General features: G+C 43.8%; 2 protein-coding genes across 21 annotated transcripts in view; one reads left to right on the forward strand and one right to left on the reverse strand.

The window, feature by feature from the left end:
* The window catches only part of AFDN (afadin, adherens junction formation factor), a 101,739-nt gene that overhangs the window by 31,912 nt on the left and 50,675 nt on the right, over positions 1-19,152 (forward strand). For all 20 annotated transcript variants that reach the window (XR_013623540.1, XR_010984462.2, XR_013623541.1 and 17 more), the window contains 4 exons: positions 1,855-2,021; positions 5,821-5,978; positions 10,661-10,781; positions 14,332-14,517. Coding sequence is in view for 16 of the 20 variants with exons in the window: in XM_068116500.2 (XP_067972601.2) it covers positions 1,855-2,021; positions 5,821-5,978; positions 10,661-10,781; positions 14,332-14,517 (632 nt within the window). In the remaining 4 variants the exon portion in view is untranslated. The remainder of the gene's footprint in view (positions 1-1,854; positions 2,022-5,820; positions 5,979-10,660; positions 10,782-14,331; positions 14,518-19,152) is intronic.
* Positions 3,366-4,429, reverse strand: LOC137419375 (uncharacterized). The gene is made up of 2 exons (XM_068105451.2): positions 4,106-4,429; positions 3,366-3,983 (listed from the first exon to the last, which is right to left on the reverse strand). Exons 1-2 carry the CDS (start codon positions 4,407-4,409, stop codon positions 3,469-3,471), a joined length of 819 nt encoding a protein of 272 aa, XP_067961552.2. The 5' UTR covers positions 4,410-4,429; the 3' UTR covers positions 3,366-3,468.

A 19,152-nucleotide genomic window follows, 5' to 3' on the forward strand; every position in this document is an offset into this window, starting at 1 on the left:
ATCCTTAACTCGGTGTCATTTTAAGTTTTAATTTCCTTTAAAAAAGATTTTCTCTGCAATAATAGGACCGATTGAGATCAAATTTTCACCGTAGGGGGGACTTGGTCTGTAGAATCTTTTCATGGTGATTATGACGTCACAGGTCACGTGGTTCGGCCGCCATATTGTTTTTCGTGAAAACACGAAAACCCCTTTTTCTTTGCAACGGCTGAACAGTTCGACGCCAAACTTTGCAGGCAGAATCCCATACCCATGACGAACAAAAAAGTCATCGAGCATGACGTCATGCGTCACATGGTTTCAGAGTTGTGACGTTTTTAAGCATGAACCTTTAAAACCGAGCTCCTCCCTCATTTTTGATCCAATCGAGGGGAAACTTGACAGATCTGTTCAGCATGTCGGTCTACTAAAATGTCCTTTTGGAATTTGCGATGGCGCACGTGGTTTGGCAGATATCGTTAATTAAACGAAAATATTTTTAAAATGGGTATCTCTTGTTTATTCTAGAGTTCTCGTCAAGCCGCACCGCACGCCCTCAGCCTCGTCTGCGAACGTCAAAATCGTGACACAGCGCGTGCTTTCGGGAGGGGCGGAGCCAAGCTGAGCAACATATATATTATATATACACATTGATCATTGATCGTGAACCGGAAAATAGAATAAATTACTGATGTTTAGCGACTCGAAAGGTTCTTTATCAACAACTTATTTTCTCGTGCTTCTGCTGACCTGTCTGCAAGGTGTATAAATCGAAGTCCCGAGTGCGAACCACAGGTGAGCCCGTCCTGAGGTAATTAGCGATTGGGAACGATTCAGAACCTGTGGGTGAATAACCCTTGGTAATTTCCCCAACAGTTTTCCGGACGACAGACTGCCGGTAGGGGACATGTATTGCAGCGCAATACTCACAATGCTTGTTGATTTGGGAACACAGCTAGAAGGGAGGGTGCAGCACCAATAAGATCACAGCGGGGAGTGTGCAGCACCAATTGGACCACAGTGGGATTGTGCAGCACCCGTGATAACAGCTTGAAGAGTGTGCAGAACCAATTGGGTCACAGTGGGGATGGAGGGTGCAGCACCAATGAGATCACAGCTGGGAGGAAGGGGGCAGCACCAATGAGAACACATCTGGGAGGGAGAGTGCAGCACCATTGAGAACACATCTGGGAGGGAGAGTGCAGCACCATTGAGGACACATCTGTGAGGGAGGGTGCAGCACCAATAAGATCACAGCTGGGAGTGTGCAGCACCAATGGGAACACAGATGGAAGGGATTGTGCAGCACCCGTGTGAACAGCTGGAATAGTGTGCAGCACCAATCGGATCGCCGTGGGATTGTGCAACACCCGTGAGAACACCTGGCCGAGTGCAGAATCAATTGGGTCACAGTGGGGAGGGAGGGTGCAGCACCAATGAGATCACAGCTGGGAGGAAGGGGGCAGCACCAATTAGAACACATCTTGGAGGGAGAGTGCAGCACCAATGAGAACATCTAACGGAGGGGGAGGGTACAGCACCAATGTGATCTCAGCTAGAGTTGAGCATACAGCATCAATTATTTAATAGCTGGGAGGGAGGGTGCAGCACCAATGAGATCACAGCAGGTGGGCAGAGGGTGCAGCACTAATGAGCTACCTTTTACATGACTCCTCACCCCCCTCGCCCCTCCCCCCACACACACACACACACACACACTTTGAGAGAACATTTTGCACATCTAACAGTAGATTCTTCATTAGTGACGGATGCTAACAAGGATGAGGACTTCGTTACGTTTTATTAATGGCAGCTTCAGTGGGTGGGGGTAGAGAGGAAGGGTTGTTGCCGTTTTGACCTTGGGTGTTATGGCAGGTCCATGACGGGATCTAAACTGGCAGAAGAAGTCTACAAGGAGATGCCGGAGACGAGCTTCACACGAACCATTTCTAACCCGGATGCGGTGATGAAACGGCGCCGGCAGCAGCGTATGGAGAAGCGCATGCAGGATTTCCACGGGGAGGACGGGCGGCCGGTCTCTGGTGAGCTTTTGAGGTGTTTGTGCGGTTTGAGATGCTGCTCCAATTGCATCCTTTGTTGTTGCATTGGGACACGGTCATATGGTATGGTGTTATATGAGGAAATGAGGCCTGGGGATTTCAGATCTCTTCGGTAACCGTTTTTCGGTTCCGTGATTTAAGTTTATGGGAACCGATGGGAAACAAAATTCCGGTTCCGTGCCCAAACCGAATGGGAAACGATTTTTTTTCCTTTATAATTTGTAAAGCAAAACATTTGTAATACAGAATTAAAAATGTAGTCTCCAATAATAAATCCTGTCATTTACATGTATGCAATGTAATTAACGCATGTTCATTATTGAGGTTGATGTTTATTACACTGGTCTGCGTCATTTCAGAGGTCTAGGTTTTCTCAACGGTTCTTATATGCTTTTTGCATGCTGAATGTAGAAATGTATCTCATTTCGCTCAAGCAGGTCAAGTTTTTATGCTATCTCAATTTTAAGGAAAAAAATAATCAAAATTTTTGTTTTTTTAATTAGCATTTTTTAAATTCAAAATCAGACTTACATTGACAGAAAATGTACAAACTATACATATAATGACGCACAAGTACCGTTAATGTGAAATTCAACATTAAAAAGACGAAGGAAAACAATTAATGCGGAATAAATGGCTTTCGCAAAGATTTTCGTCTGTGTGTCGCATCTGTAACATCTCTCTTGAGGCACCAACAGTAGTCCGCAAGCATGTTGACATCCCATCGGCCCTGGTACCTCTCTTCCATCACTCGAATATCCTGGTGAAACCGTTCTCCTTGCTCCTCGCTGACATCACCACAGTTTTCCGGAAAGTAGTCTAAATGCGAGCTGAGAAAATGCATCTTTATGGACATACGTGCACCAAGAGCCTGGAAGCTCTGCAGGAGCCCTTCCACAACACATTCATACTCTGGACTTCGGTGATTGCCCAGAAAGTTCGTCACAATGGATTTGAATGAGAGCCAGGCATTCCTCTCATTGCTCTCCATACTTTCGTCGAATTTAGGATCTTTCATAAGCTCCCTGATCTGAGGGCCATCAAAAATGCCTGCTTTCAGTTTGGCCTCACTTACGCGAGGAAATTTCTTGTTCAGGAAAGCGAAAGCTCGACCTTCTTTGTTCAATGCTTTGACAAAATTCTTCATAAGTCCGAGCTTGATGTGCAGTGGCGGAAGTAGAATCTTCTGAGGATTCACAAGAGCGTGTGACACAACGTTGTGGGAACCTGGTTCCAGGCCAGATTTTTCTGGCCAGTTGCGTTGTACATAGTGCTGCTTGTCTTGTCTTGTACATAGTGCTGTATGAAGGAAATTGTTGAGGATGTTTCACCCAACTTGAACCAAAATAAATTTTCCCACCGCAATTGGGTGTTTTTTTTTCGGAGACACCATCTCCGTGGTAGATGGCCGATGGCTCCCAAAGGGAGCTCATCCGCCCTTTGCCAGTAGTACTGCTTTCAAGCTTCTACTTGAGGAGTCGATGAAGAGCCGCCATTCTGTAGGATCATACGCTAAACCCATAGCTGCAATGAGGCCGGTGATGTTGCTACAGTAAACCAGAGAAACTTCATCATCCGAACTAAAATATTCTCGAAACTCTTCTTCACGGCTGCGGTACCAGGAGAATGTAGTTTCAGGAGCTAACAAACGACTTTCACGAAGTCGTGACCCTAGCAACTGAGCAGATTCTTTGAACAAACACAAATCTCGTGTCAAATCGTTCAACTCCGCTTGGCTAAAGAGCTTGGGTTGACTTGTCTCGCCCGTAGGTTGATATGTACCAGATATGTCACCATCTTCCATTTGTTCATCGGAATCGGACGCCAAATGTCTGCAATTTTTGGGCGGTGCTGGAATTGGAATTCCTGGTCCATGAGGCACTGGTTTAATGGCAGATGGCACGTCTGGATACTTTAAGTGTTGCTTGTTTTTTCGATTTATGCCTAAAATGAAAGAGATAGACATACCGTCAAGGGGGTGACATGATATATAAAGTTAAACAATTTAGAATGTTTGGGAATTTATTAAACATAAAGTTAAACTCAAACAAAATTGATAAACTCACCTTGTAGGTTTGTCATACAGAAATAACAGTCATTAGTATGATCTCTTCCCTCCCTCCACACCATTGGGATACCAAAAGGCAGACACTCAATCTTCTTGTGGCTCCAGCACCGCAGACTCTCAACGCACGTTTTGCAGCATATATGAGGGGCAAAGGCTTTGTCCTGGTCACCAAGTTTCATTCCAAAATATGCGTGATAGCTTTTTCTTACAAAACGTGTGATGTTAGACTGCCGGTCTGGCATGGTCACTTTACCACAGATATAGCAGAACTTGTTTGGGTCATTCTTGCACTTTCGATTCATCGTGAATCACAGTAATGTTATAGTAAGGAGGACTACGCAGGACGTACTGCCGCTCACATGCACCTAAGTGGACAGGAGACACCAGACTGAGCCACGCAGCTGCTGGAGCGACTGAAGTTGGGTGTTGCCAGAAACAACGATTTATCTATATTTTTCTGAAATTGAAATGAAAGTAATTGAGAAAGCACTTTCTTCCACATTAAGTGTACTTGTGTGTCATTATATGTATAGTTTGTACATTTTCTGTCAATGTAAGTCTGAGTTTGAATTTTAAAAATGCTAATTAAAAAATTTTGATTATTTTTTTCCTTAAAATTGAGATAGCATAAAAACTTGACCTGATTGAGCGAAATTAGATACATTTCTGAATTCAGCATGCAGAAAACATATAAGAAACGTTGAGATAACCTAGACCTCTGAAAAAAATATTTCAAATGCAGCCCAGTGTTATCAGAGAAGAGCAAATTCTGTCAATTTGATTGTGTATACCCTCATGAAATAGTTTTATTATTATTTTAAGTTATATGATGATTCTCCATTTTTTTTCTCCATCTCCAAATGTACTGCAGTAGGTTCGGTTGGCAGTGTCTCCCTTTACCTTGTGAACACAGGTCACGCCGTTCACGTAGTTCACAACCGCCGTCGGTGGTGGACCGCTTGCACCCCGGCACGATGCCTCCTTCCGTATGTCTGTGTAATGAGTGGCACATACTTTGCAGCGAAGCAATGTGACCAAGCCTTCCCCATCGCAATCCGCTTCAAAATCGTCGCTGAATGACCATTTTCGTAATGTTTTTAAGGCGACATTTTCGGGGTTTTTTTCGCTGAGCAACGGATGCCATTTTGAAAAGTAAGTCTGTGATTTAGACCGATGCGCATGTCCGTCAAAGCGGAAGTCATATCGCGAACCTGAATGTGGGAAACTACATGCTATCTGCTTTGCCGGCCTAATTTTGTTGGAAATAAAACTCAACTTCTAAAATAGTTAGCTGCAAATCACACGTGAAGGTAAATACTACATCTTTTTGCCTTACACTGCCTTTCTGCGGTGGGAAACGTACTTTCGGTTCTGTGTTTTTGCTATCACGTTACCGACACGCTACCGGTAACGATCGTTTCTGTGAAATCCGCAGGCCTGGGAAATACATGCATTACATTGGCAGTGTTCGTCATGTTATAACACCTGGACCTTGTGTGTAAAATGGACCCGAACGTTGTGTGTCATCGACCATCCAGGGTGTTGTCCTGGTTGCTAATCCTGTAATTTAGATCTTTGTTCGTGAGTCCCCACTGTCTTGTTTTCCCCTTAACCAGTTTACCAGTTTACCTGTCTACGTGGCGGATTGAAACGTATCGGCATTCTTTTTTATTTTTCACATCACACCATCGTGTGATTGCGTGTACTTGTCAGGGGGAATGCTGCGCATATTTGCCGACAGTCTTCGACCGTCAGGTCCTACCCTGGCAGCACGTTTGGCTCCTTCAGACACTGCCGATGTGATAGTTCGAGAGATGCTGGATAAGTATGAGCTGGAAGACGAGGATCCAAGGAATTACTGTTTGGCACAGGTGAGGATGTGGGGGACAGGAGAGGGTGATATGTTGGTGGTCGGGGTAATTTGTTGTAAGAAACCATCTATTTGAATTGTTTTACAGGTGAAGGTTGCACCAACACATAATAATAATAATAATAATTCATTTATTTTGTATAGCGCTTTTCCAGAAGCCCAAAGGCGCTTTGACAGAGTGGAAAACATAATGCATAACAATACATGAAAACAACAATTGCAAAAAGACAAGAATCAAGAAAACAAACAGCAGCGATATACGGCATATATATAAGACAAGAATAAAAAAGACAAGACAAGAATCAATAGGGAAATATTTAAAGCAAAAGGAGGGAGAAGGAGAAGAGATAGTCAGGGGTTAAATGCTGTGGGTTGAATGTTGAATGCAGCGTTGAACAGGTGGGTCTTTAGTGATGTTTTGAATGTGGTGAGTGAGGAGGAGTCTCTGATGGTGTGAGGTAGTGAGTTCCAGAGGGTGGGAGCAGCGATGGAGAAGGCCCTGTCCCCCCAGGATCTGAATTTGGTCCGGATGGAGGGTTGTTTTAGGTTAAAGTGCTCGCTCCATCGTAAGTCTGTGCTCTGAGGTGTTTAATCAGAAGTTGTAGCCGTATCCGGACATCATGCAGCATCTTACAAAGTTGATCCTCCTGTTTATGATACTTGGTAGAGGGCCCAACAAGTCGTCTTCAACAGTGAATAAGTCCTTAACGTAACGCGCGCTTACTCCCACTCATTGCCCTGAATGTCTTGAGTTCCATCAGTCATGAGTCCAAACTGAATGGACCTTTCATTCACATTACTGCAAACATTTTTCAGGGTGGCATGACTCGTCACCTGTAGAATCTCGTTCTGAATTTCCACCCTTGTAAACGTCGTCATTCTTGCCCGCCATGCCTTGAGGTTTGCATCATTCTCAGCCCGTAACTGCAAAAGTATTTTGAAGTTACATTCTGAGGCATCCCTCCTGCTGATTGCTTGGCCTTGTCGAGCTAAATATCACAATGAGGTGATGATCCTCTCCCTAAACTCTCCAGCTCTTTCTGCGAACTTGATCTCATCGGGAGAAACGACGGGGTTCGTGTCGTTGATGCAGAGGTGGAAATTTTTCTGATATCCATTTCCGAAAAAAAAATCACTTAAATGTAAATATAATGTATTATTAGTCCCCTACCGGTGTACACCGGAGGGGACTATAGGTTTGCACGCCGTCCCTCCGTCTGTCCGTCACGCAAAGAACAGTTTTCCGGACTTTTTTTCTAAACTCTTAATGCTAATGATTTCAAACTTGGTACATGGTTTCCTCATGATAAGTCACAGGTCACGTTCGAACTTCACGACGTTTCGATCATTTTTGACAAACTTATGGCACTTTGAACTTTGGGAATTTCCCCAACAGTTTTCTGGACTATAATTTGGAGTGCGGTAAGTCAAAGCTGTTAATATTCCTTGTTTTAACTCCAATTTACATTCTGTTTCCACTTTTAGTGAGAAGTAGGGGTCTGTGCAACCATTCATGAACTTTATTTGGTGCAAATCGGATAATCTTTAGCCGAGTTACCTCAGACCGTGAGTTGGTAATTATATAATTCACACATAGTGCAATACGTGCAGGCTGCTCCACGGAGCGACCTTGCGGGCTTATTTTAACTCCGATTTACATTCTTTTTCCACTTTTAGTGAGAAGTAGGGGTCTATGCAACCATTCATAAACTTTATTTGGTGCAAATCGGATAATTTTTAGCCGAGTTACCTCAGACCGTGAGTTGGTAATTGTATAATTCACACATAGTGCAATACGTGCAGGCCGCTCCAGGGAGCGGGCTTGTTTTAACTCCAATTTACATTCTGTTTCCACTTTTAGTGAGAAGTAGGGGTCTGTTCAACCATTCATAAACTTTATTTGGTGCAAATCGGATAATCTTTAGCCGAGTTACCTCAGACCGTGAGTTGGTAATTATATAATTCACACATAGTGCAATACGTGCAGGCCGCTCCACGGAGTGACCTTGCGGGCTTGTTTTAACTCCAATTTACATTCTTTTTCCACTTTTAGTGAGAAGTAGGGGTCTGTGCAACCATTCATAAACTTTATTTGGTGCAAATCGGACCAAATTTGGTTATATAATTCACACAGTTTTGCGGACGACAGACTGCCCGTAGGGGACATGTATTGCAGCGCAATACTCAGAATGCTTGTTATATATAATCTCTACATCTGTATAGGAGGAAAAAGGGATTCGTTAAGAAAATTACTCACCACGCACAAACTGAATATGAAAAGGACATAGCCAGCAATATGAAATATAACTGGAATACAATATTTAAATATACAAGGGCAAGGAAAGGGATAAGATCCACCTTGTTTGAAATTCCAACTTCTTTCCTGGAAGTCCTGGCAATGTCCATATGTTTTATACCTCTCCCATCCCCCCTTCCCATGCCTTCCCCCCCCCCCCCCCCAAAGCCCTCTCCCTCCCACTGATCTCTCGATGTCCCTGCTCTCAGATGTTGTGTTTGTGTTCCTCCCCCTCTTGCCCAATCTTGTCTACCGCTCCCCATGTTATATGTTTTATGTGTCGGTTTGTCTTTCTGTGTGATTAATGTTAGCTCTTTCACGAGCCTCGATCTTGTATACAAAAAAAAAGAAAAAAAAGTGTGGGCCCAATGGGAATATCACATGACGATTGGTGAATAATGAGGGTCAGATGGCAGGTCTATTGATGTTGTACATGTAGTATTTCTAGACTTTCCGAAAGGTATTTGATAAGATACCACATAGGAGGTTTTTAGCCAAGGTGAGGGTTTGTAGAGTGCCTGGTGAGGTAGCTAACTTGATTGAAAACTGAATTAGTGATGGGCAGCAAAGAGTGGCTGTGATTGGGAAGATGTCTAGCTGGGAGGATGGAAGTAATGGGAAACCTCAGGGATCAGTACTCGGACCATTATTATTATTATTATTATTCAGAATTTACATCAACAATTTGGATCGTGGGGTAAAGAGTAGGCTTTCCAAATTTGCGGATGGCACATACTTTGGAGGTAAGGTGGTAGATCGCAGAGAGGGTGGTGATCAGATTCAGGAAAGTATTGATACCTGCATAGATTGGATGAAAGAATGTCAGATGTAATTTAACCTAAACAAGTGTAAAGTGCTGGGGATGGCCAAGAACGATGAAAATGAAGATGATATGATGTGAGGGGCAATCTTGGAGCGTGTCGCACAGAAGGATCTGGGGGTGGTAATAGATAACGGGGTAAGCAGACGGCACATTGCCAGGTAGCTACAGGTAAAGCAAACATGGTTTTAGGTTGTATTCATAGGGGGATAAATTATAAACCGAAATAGGTAGTTTTAACACTGTATAGGAATTTAGTGAGATCTAACCTGGCATATTGTCTGCAGTTTTGGTCAGCACATCTAAAGGAGGACACACCTGCCATAGAGAGGGTTCAGCATACGGCTAAGATGATGATTCCAGGCCTAGCTAGACTAAGCTATGATGAATGATTGAAGGAGACGAGGCTTTATACCTTATAAAGGAGATTACGAGGGAATATGATGTGGAAAAACTGCACCAGACATGCCTGCACAATTACAACAATATGGATGGACACACAGATGGAGTGCTGCAACCCTTAGGGATACAAGGAGAGATTCTTCCACAGCAGGTCATTGGTGTCCTTCAGGAGGCATTAGAAGCCCACAGTGACGATGGCAAGGGTATTTGAGGAGAAAATTGAGAGATTTTTTGATTGGAACATTGAGTGATAGGACGCAATATACCAGATCGAACATGAAGAAACAATTGACAGCTTTTGAAGGTGGATGTGGCAGGTATTATGTTTAATATAATTGATCTACTTTTCCATATTCCACAGTAACAAGGTGGTTGTCCTTGTAATCGTCTTGAACTTGTAAATGCATTGGTACAGATTTTGATTTGAATAAACATCTCCTATAATTTCCGAGAAATGTTAAAGTTGACAGGTTTCAAATTTTATACAACATTTCTAATTGTAATGAATATTGATGATTATGAAAATGACCTAATTAACATAACAATATTAGGTATTAAAGCGGAAACACATAACCTCTATTTTTGTACCAGTTTTGCTATTCCATCTTAACATTTAACGAGATATGCTCGATTTACTGATATTGGTGCAATGGTTCAATTTTCAATGGATTGCCATGGAAACGGCTCAATTTGATATAGTGCAATTGAGTTTTTTTTCTGGGAACATTTGTGTTTTTTACTCAGTTGATCCTAGTGAACAATTTTTAGTACCCATGAAAATTTTTCCTTGTGGGGGCTGAGGGTGGAGGTGGTGCACGGTAAGTTTCACTGGCTCCCGGCCAACAATATATAGCACGATGTCTCAAAAGGTTGGGGACGACTTGTGCCCAAACTTGGGGGATGAGTTGGTTAGGTGAAAAGAACAAGCCTATTAGATTTTGGTTCACGTCCGAATCCAGATCCGGCCTATCCGTGGGATACAAAACGTAAACTTTTCAGTGTTCAGCCTGTTGGAGGTATGCGCTCTACCCAGTGCCGAGTGCGTTCCTGTTTCAAAATGGTAAATTTAAAGGTGTCTCGTGATCCCCAATAAACTATAGGTGTTACTCCTTGGAAACGTCTGTTGTTGCCAGCAGCTGCAGTTGTAGTTGTTTAATTTCCTTAGGTGGTCCTACCTCCTGGCGCAGACGCCATGGACGAGGCATCCAGACGAACTGGTGTGGCCACACCACTCTCAGACGATGACTGCCCCCTGCAGATTCTGGCTGGGTGGTCTGTTGAACACGGTCAGTATTACTTGCCTTTCTGAACTGAATGAACATAGTAATTTGACCTAATTTTTCTCGTAGTCTACTTACGTGTAGATACATGAAATGTTGGTAAATTTATCTGATATAAATGTGGGCTCTTTTTTAACGAAGAGCTATCCATTAAACATGTTTGGTTAATAGTGACAATTTGTGACCAACGCTCAAAATAGTCAAACACTAATGACACACCATGGTGGAAGTTTACAAGTATAAAAGTCTTGTGGAACAAGTCGGAGAAGTTTCCCAATTTAGCAACAAAGGTGTAGGTTACAGTACCTTCAGAAAGTATTCACACCCCATGACTTTTTTACATTTTGTTGTTGCAGCCTGAATTTAAAATGGATTAAATTGAGATTTTTGTCACTGATCTACACATGGTACCCCATAATGTTAGTGGATTTTTTTTTTTAGAAATTATTTATTTTTAGAAAGCCAGACGGAAGTCACTCATGAGAAAAAGGCCCATGACAGCACAACTGGAGTTTTGGAGTTTGCAAAAAGGTATGTGAAAGACTGAGAGCATGAGGCAAAAGATTCTGTGGTCGGATAAGACAAAAATTGAGCTCCTTGGCCTGAATGCAAAGCTCTACATCTTGCACAAACCGAGCATGACTCATCAGTCATCACCCATCTAACACCATCCCGACCCGTGAAGCATGTTGGTGACGACATCTGTTTTTTTTTTTTTTTTTTAATGTTGAAGGCTCCAGTCGCAAACTATATAGTCCTCATCGAGGCCAGGCCTTAAATAAAAGAGCTGCATTGATAGAAAATTGAAGAAAGAGAGAATAGACCAAGAGTTCTTCAGGAAGTAAAAAAAATCTGCTTTTTGAAAAGGGGAAGATCATAAGTGTTTGGAAATACATGAGAAGGTAAAGAGTTCCAGAGTTTTGCAGTGGAGGGGCAGAAACAAACGACGGCCCACCCTTGAGTTGCCAATGGCGACACAATAATCATGAGATGTAGTGGCTGTCAGGTATTCCTTGGTTTCGCTAATGAGGGAGGGACACATGCAGCAACTTCTTGGGAGCAGAAACTGAAGTAATATCTGTAGAAAAGAGAAAGAGATAACTTTGTGGCGTAATTTGAGTGGGTCGAGTTTTGACATCAGATTGGGAGAGTTGATATGTCGGATTACTTTGGATTCAATTCTGTCCAGGAAGTATGTGGAGCTAGAACCTCCCCAGATGTGAGAGCAGTTCTCTATACAAGGATGAATCGATCCTTTATATAGTTGAAGCAACTGTTGAGAGGAGAAGAATCTTTGACATCTGAACAGGACTCCTAGTTTCCTCGAGGCAGACTTAGCTATTTGTGTAATGTGTGGATTCCAGGATAAATTTTATGTTGGGGTAATACCTAGTAGGTTTATTGAATCACATGGTGTAATTGTGGAGCTTTCAAAGGAGATTGGAGAGTTGAGAGGATTTTTAGAGAGAGAGAGATGGGAAGAAATTGAGTTTTAGAATCATTAAATGTAACCTGATTACATTTGCCCCACTGGTAAATCTTGTCCAAATCTGAATTTAAAGAGGTGTCTGTGATGAAACGAGATATAGATCGAGTGAGGGAAGATGGGGGAAGAAGGGAAAAACATGGCGGAATGTAAGGCTGAGTTATCAGCATACGAGTGCATTTGGTTATTTGTAGAAGAAAGGTGGTCATTGATAAAATATAGAAGAGTATAGCGAAGAGACAGGACAGAACCCTGAGGGAACACCACTGTTTGGGAAGGAGAGAGATGCATCATGCTATGGGGATGCTTTTCCATGACAGGGACTGGGAGACTTGTCAGGATAGAAGGAACAATAAATGGGGTCAAATACAGGCAAATCCTTGAAGAGAACCTGCTTCAGAGTGAAAAATACTGTCGCGTTCCTGGCGATTAAAATCTTTATCAGGAAACAGATTAGCCAGCAAGCTTTAACTCTGGGCGTTCATCAAATACGGCAGAGTTCATGCACGTCAAGGAGGAGGAGGAGGATGTTGAAAATCACTTACCTCACGGATCCCGCCGGCAGTCTTCAACCTGCAAAAAGTAACTCAAACCGAGGCGGATTTAAAATGTACAAAAATTAACAGGTTTATTAAACGGAACCCGAGAACGAGGAAAACGCGATGATGAAACGAAAACCTAAACGGAGCTCTCCTGGACCAGACGTATAACACACACGAGGGGAGAATATAACTGAAAATAACCGTGTGTGTGTGTGTGTGTGTGTGTGTGTGTGTGTGTGTGTGTGTGTGTGTGTGTGTGTGTGTGTGTGTGTGTGTGTGTGTGTGTGTGTGTGTGTGTGTGTGTGTGTGTGTGTGCGCGTGCACGCTTAGCTCAACCATTCGGGGTCTCGTCAGGGGTTCGTCGACTCGTCCGGTGCGTTGGCGGGAACCGCCCGGTCGTTGGTGGGTACCGCCAGTTCCCGCGCTGGTAGGCCTCCGTATGCCACAGCGACAAGCCGCACGTCCACACATCGTCCACTCGGAGAACCGCAGTTCCGGTTGCCTCTCCCGGTTTACCGGTGGCGTTCTCTGCACAGTCGGTCCCAGCACGAGAGCGCGAGGGTGAAGGACAAAGGAACAAGGGAGAGGAAGGCGAAAAGCAAAGGCAAGAGATGAGGGCAAGCGAGCAAGGGCGGAGGGCAAGAAGAAGAGAGCGTAAAATGTCGGTCCTTCAGCGCTTTTAACATCGGCTCGTAACGTCCTCTGCCTCTCTCCACCAATCCCCGCAGACCACCTGCATTCGGCCCAGTTCTCCACCAATCGCCGCCTCGCTTCTCCCTCATGCCATCGGTCGGTGGCCAATCAGTCGTTGCTTCCTTCTCATCCCTCCTTCCACCAATCAGCGGGGTGCTTCTTACTCCGCCCCTGGCCAATCACAAGTCCTTCCTTACTCCGTTCTTCCCATTAGTCAACTCCCGCCCAAAAGCGAGTCGCTTCTTGATCCGCCCTGGCCTGCCTGTGCGATGTGTGTTCGACCAGGCAGTGTTGTTAGCCCTGGTGCGTCATCTGGGTTCCGGTTAGTTTTATTGTGGGGGGGGGGGGGGGGGGGAATTTAATTGGTATGTGTGGTGCTTTTAATGGTGGGATTCCTCACTAGTGTTTATGTGCAGTGCCATAAGGGACAAAGGATAGAGGTTTCACACAGGTGAATTAACATAATGGGGTATTATGTGTAGATCGGTGACAAAAATCTCAGTTTATCCATTTTAAATTCAGGCTGTAACAACAAAATGTGAAAACGTCAAGGAGTGTGAATACTTTCTGAAGGTACTGTATGAATTTGAACACTGCGTGGGGTATCGTATTCTATTAACTCTAGTTGTTGTTGTTGTTGTTGTTGTTGTTGTTGTTGTTGTTGTTGTTGCTGTTGTTGATAATAATCTTAATTCGTCCTTCACGTGATTATTTTTTGGTATTTTTAAAAATGCTCTTGGTGATCTTTCAGAACATCAAATTATCTTAATTTTGCCGGATCCTTGTGGATTGTGCCTCGTTAAAGACCCTCACTCAGTTTTGTCTTTGTTCACAGGCACACTGGTTTTCCAATTGCGAAGGAGAGGCGAAGCTGGTACGAATGAACCACAACGTGGCAGGTTGGACGCAGAAGACCCAATGGGGACGCAGCAGGATTCAAATGTCTGTAGATCGTCACGTGAGAACCTCGCCTTGAGTCAGCCTGGTGACCGCTCACCATACTTGGTGGAGCTGAACCCTGGTAGTTGCAACACCCAATGCCTTCACCTCTGCATTCATTCTGTGTTTAACCTACTAGTACACCCACTCTTTCACGAGCCTCGATTCAGTATACAAAAAAAAAAAAAAAACTTCCAACAGAAGTGGAAGGAAAGTGTCGTGTTGATAACCGTTGTGGGGTATATAGATTACAGTAGATCTACACTCAGGGCCATTTGTCTGTAATGGATGTAGTAAGCATAGATTGCCTCATGGATGTCAGGATTCCCCCAAATTTCTTTCAGTTTTGTGTTAAACATCACAGCAAATAACGACTGTTTAAAAAGGTAATTATGCGAGTGTAGTTTATAATTTTGTTTTACTTCTGGTAGGTGTGCCCCCACAAAATGTCACGATAAGCTATTTATTCACGTTTCCAAGGAGGAAAACCCCCTTTGGGAGGGAGGACGTTATTAGTATTAATATTGTTTTATAATAACATTAATATTATGCTATTATCATTGGTGTTATTACCCTCACCAGAGGAGAAGGTATTGCATTTGAGTCCTTTTGTTTCTGTTTGTGTGTCTTTGTTTGTTTGTTTGTTTGTTTCTTTGATTGTCTGTCTGTTTGTTTGTCTCTTTGTTTGTCTGTCTGTCTGTTTGTTTATCCGCACAGAATAAATATGCTTTTCTCTGCAACCGATTGACAGGAAATTTTCACCATAGGTGCAACTCCACCTGTAGAATTTTTTTTAATGATAATTATAACGTAGTCGGTCACGTGGTATGGGCGCCATCTTGGAAAAAGCGAAAAAATTTGCACCTCTATGTCTGAAAGCGCTGCATAGAAAAAATTGAGACATGGCTCATTGTAAAGAACTCTCCATGGGGAATAACATATGTTACAAAACTTCAAGTACAAAATTAAAAAAAACAAGTACAAAACGGCACAAGTACAAAACTTCATCCGATCAGGATGAAATTTCTTGAGCATCATCGAGGGATAAATTGGTGGAGAAAAAAAATTAATAATAATGACGTCATCAGCCACCTAGTTTGGCCGCCATATTTGTTTTAACGCAAAAGCCATAAACACCACTAAAAACCCTTTTTCTCTGAAATGGCTAAACAGATCGAGGCAAAACATTACATGCATGATTGCATGCAACAACAATAGGCATTTTAAGGCCATTTTCCCTGCTAGAGCGGGGGTTAGCCTTGCGGCCCCATGACAATCTTCTCCAGTTTGCCCTATTTTCTGCATCTCCCCTTGTTAACCCCTTGCCTGCATTTCTTCTTCCACCACCTTTAGCCAAGTCTTTCTTGGTCTTCCCCATCCTCTACTTCCTCCTACATTTATTCCCATCATTCTTCTCAACCAGTAACTTTCATCCTTCCTCAACACATGACCAAACCATCTCAACCTGTTTCTCTTCACAGCATCAATCACAGGCTCTATTCCCATCATCTTTCACAATTCATCATTTGTCTTCCTCTCTCTCAACGATACTCCGCACATCGACCGAACCATTCGCATTTCCACCCTTTCCAGCCTTCATTGCTGCTCTACATTCATTACCCATGTCTCGTTCCCATAAATCATAACACTTCTCACACATGCAGCATTCACCTTTCCCTTCAGCTTCAACAACACTCCCCTCCTCGTAAGCACGCCACTCAGTTCCAGAAACCTCTTCCATGCACATCTCACTCCAGCAACCGTTGCCGAGTATGATCCACCTTCTCCATTCAACATGTCTCCAAGTAGCAAAATGTTTTCACACCTTCCAGCTTCACACCATCTCCAAGATCCAACTCAACATTTCCTCCATCTGCAGCTGCTCCCTCCATGCAGCACACCTTACACTTGAATGTTGCTGCCACACTGGTTAATGACCCTCTCAGACCACTACATTTTTGATGAACCCACTCAGTGCACATTGTACATTGAATGGAGTTCACTCCGACACCCTTCCTGCACACAGCACACGGCCACTTCCCAGTTCTTTCCACCTCACCACATGCTTTACCACCTGCCATCACCTTCTTTTTTCCGATATTCACCTTCAGACCTTTTGTCTCCATACATTCTTTCCACTTGTTCATCTTTTCCTTCAGTCCATCCATACTTTCGGCAATCAACACCAGATCATCTGCATACAACAACTCCCACGGCAAACCCTCCTTTACATTCCGAGCCAGCACCTCCATCACAACTACAAATAGTAGTGGACTTAGTACCGACCCCTGATGCACTCCCACCTTCACCTCAAACTCACCACTGTTCTCGTCCTTCGTCCTTACAGCTGTGCACGCTCTCTCGTACATTGCCATCACGACTCTGATCAACCATTCCTCCACTCCTAACTTCCTCAATGCCCATGTCAATACTTTGTGTGGAACCCTATCGAATGCTTTCTCCAGATCAACAAACCCAAGAAACAACTTCTTCCTCTTCTCCATGTACTTCTCCTGCAACTGCCTTACAATATAAAGCGCGTCTGTCGTTCCTCTTCCTGGCATAAATCCAAACTGCATTTCGTCGATCTTCAATTTCTTACTTATCCTCCTCTCCAACACCCTTTCCAATACCTTCATTCCATGCTCAAATAACTTTATCGCTCTATACGAGCCACAGTCCAGAAGGTCACCTTTCCCCTTGTATAGAGGGACGAGGGTACTCAGTTCCCAATTCACTGGAATGCTGCCTTTCACCACCAGATTACAGATCTCAGTCATTCTCTTCACACTGCAACTTCCCGCTGCCTTCCACATATCTCTCACAACTCTCGTCGGCCCTCCCGCTTTTCTACTCTTCATTGCTTTTATCGCTTCCTCAATTTCCTTCTCGGTTATCTTCTCTGCCGGTCCTAAAACTGGGTTACTCTCGATGTTGCCATCTCATTCATTCTCTGCATTCAACAGCATTTCCATATATCTCTTCCATCTTCCTTTAATTCCATCTGGGTCCACAACGATTTGTCCCACTTCATCCTTCAAGCAACTCACCCCCTTCACATCGCACCTCTCTTTCGCCATATGCTTTGCAATCCTGAATACCGCTCTCTGACCCTCTTCCGAATCCAAGCGTTCTCTGAACATTTTCCTATATGCCTCCTGCGCCTTTGCTACCTCTTTCTTTGCAGCCTTCTTGGCTGCCTTATAACGTCCATGCTCTGCCTTTTCTGCCCCCGTACCCTTCGCCTTCTGCCACTCCTTGAACTTCTTCCTCTTCTCGTCAATCCTCAACGGTTGTCGTCGACCCACCTGCCGTGTATGTAACGAGCTTATTATCCTCTTTCTGGAACTGAGTATTACAAATCAACAAATCGGCAAATTCCAAAATCCTTTCACCTTCTCCATTCCTCACACCATATCCGTAACCCCCATGAACTCCCTCAAAACCATCCATACTCCTTCCCACATGTCCATTTAGGTCTCCTCCTACCACAACAACTTCCTCATCTTTCTTGTTTCCATCAGCTTCTCTATCGCACACCAGAACTTGTCCCTCTCATGCATGACATGCATGATTGCATACCCATCACAAACAAAAAGTTCTGCGCCCATGACGTCATAGACCACATGGTTTGGCGGCTATGATTTTTTGAAGAATAAAACTTTAAAAAGCCACTCCTCCATAAAGGCTGAACAGATCGAATGGAAACTTCTCACATATGTTCCCCATGCCTTGTGCACACTATGCTGTCCTTGAATAATTCATACGTCACATGGTTTGGTGGCAAATTTGGATTGAACGAAAATCTTTAAGAAATTATATCTCTTGAACCGCTTCATTGATCGATGTGCAACTTGGTGACATCCTGTCTATTAATTATGTATTATCGGAATGTACTTTTCGATACTTTGGACTGCTGAGACCCATTGGACCTTTGAAGAACCTTGAAGACCCTCAAGACCCCAGCACCCCAACATACCCTGAAGATCCTTAAATTCCATGAAGAACCAGAGGACCCCAAGGACCCAAAAAGACTCAAAACACCACAATGACCCAAAAGACCCCGAGGACCCAAAAGAGCCATAGGACCCTGATGACCCAAAATACCTTGGGAAGGGGGGAAATGAAGTGGCTGCAACCTCCATTCTGTGACCCTTTGTCCTTCTATCAAGTTTGGTTGCGATGGGATAAGTAACGACCAAATGTATCACAGTCAAAAAAATCAGACAGACATGAAATTGCGTACTTCAGTGTGATGATAGACCTGGAGATTGAATACATACAGGTTCTATGAGCAGTCATCTGCTGTTGTTTCAAATCACCACACTTTGTGACCTGTCTATTCAAATTTGGTTTTATGGTATTTGTTGCCGCCTTTGTGTTTTTTATTGTTATTCTTGAATTCGACCCTTTTTCTTTCTCATCATCTCATATTCTAGGACCAATGTTATTTTCCTTTTCCTTCCACTGTTTTGGCTTTTACCTCCATCGTGGCTTTTGTCCCCGCTTCCTCGGCCGTGGCTGTTGCCTCCTCTTCCTCGGCCGTGGCTGTTGCCTCCTCTTCCTCAGCCGTGGCTGTTGCCTCCCCTTCCTCAGCCATGGCTGTTGCCTCCTCTTCCTCGGCTCTGCCTGTTGCCCCCGCTTCCTCGGCTCTGCCTGTTGCCCCCACTTCCTCAGCTGTGCCTGTTTTGTCCCTCGCCTCCTCGGCTGTGCCTGT

Source organism: Myxine glutinosa, chromosome 5 (assembly GCF_964187855.1).
Source record: "Myxine glutinosa chromosome 5, kmMyxGlut1.1, whole genome shotgun sequence".
Taxonomy (NCBI): Eukaryota; Metazoa; Chordata; class Myxini; order Myxiniformes; family Myxinidae; genus Myxine; species Myxine glutinosa.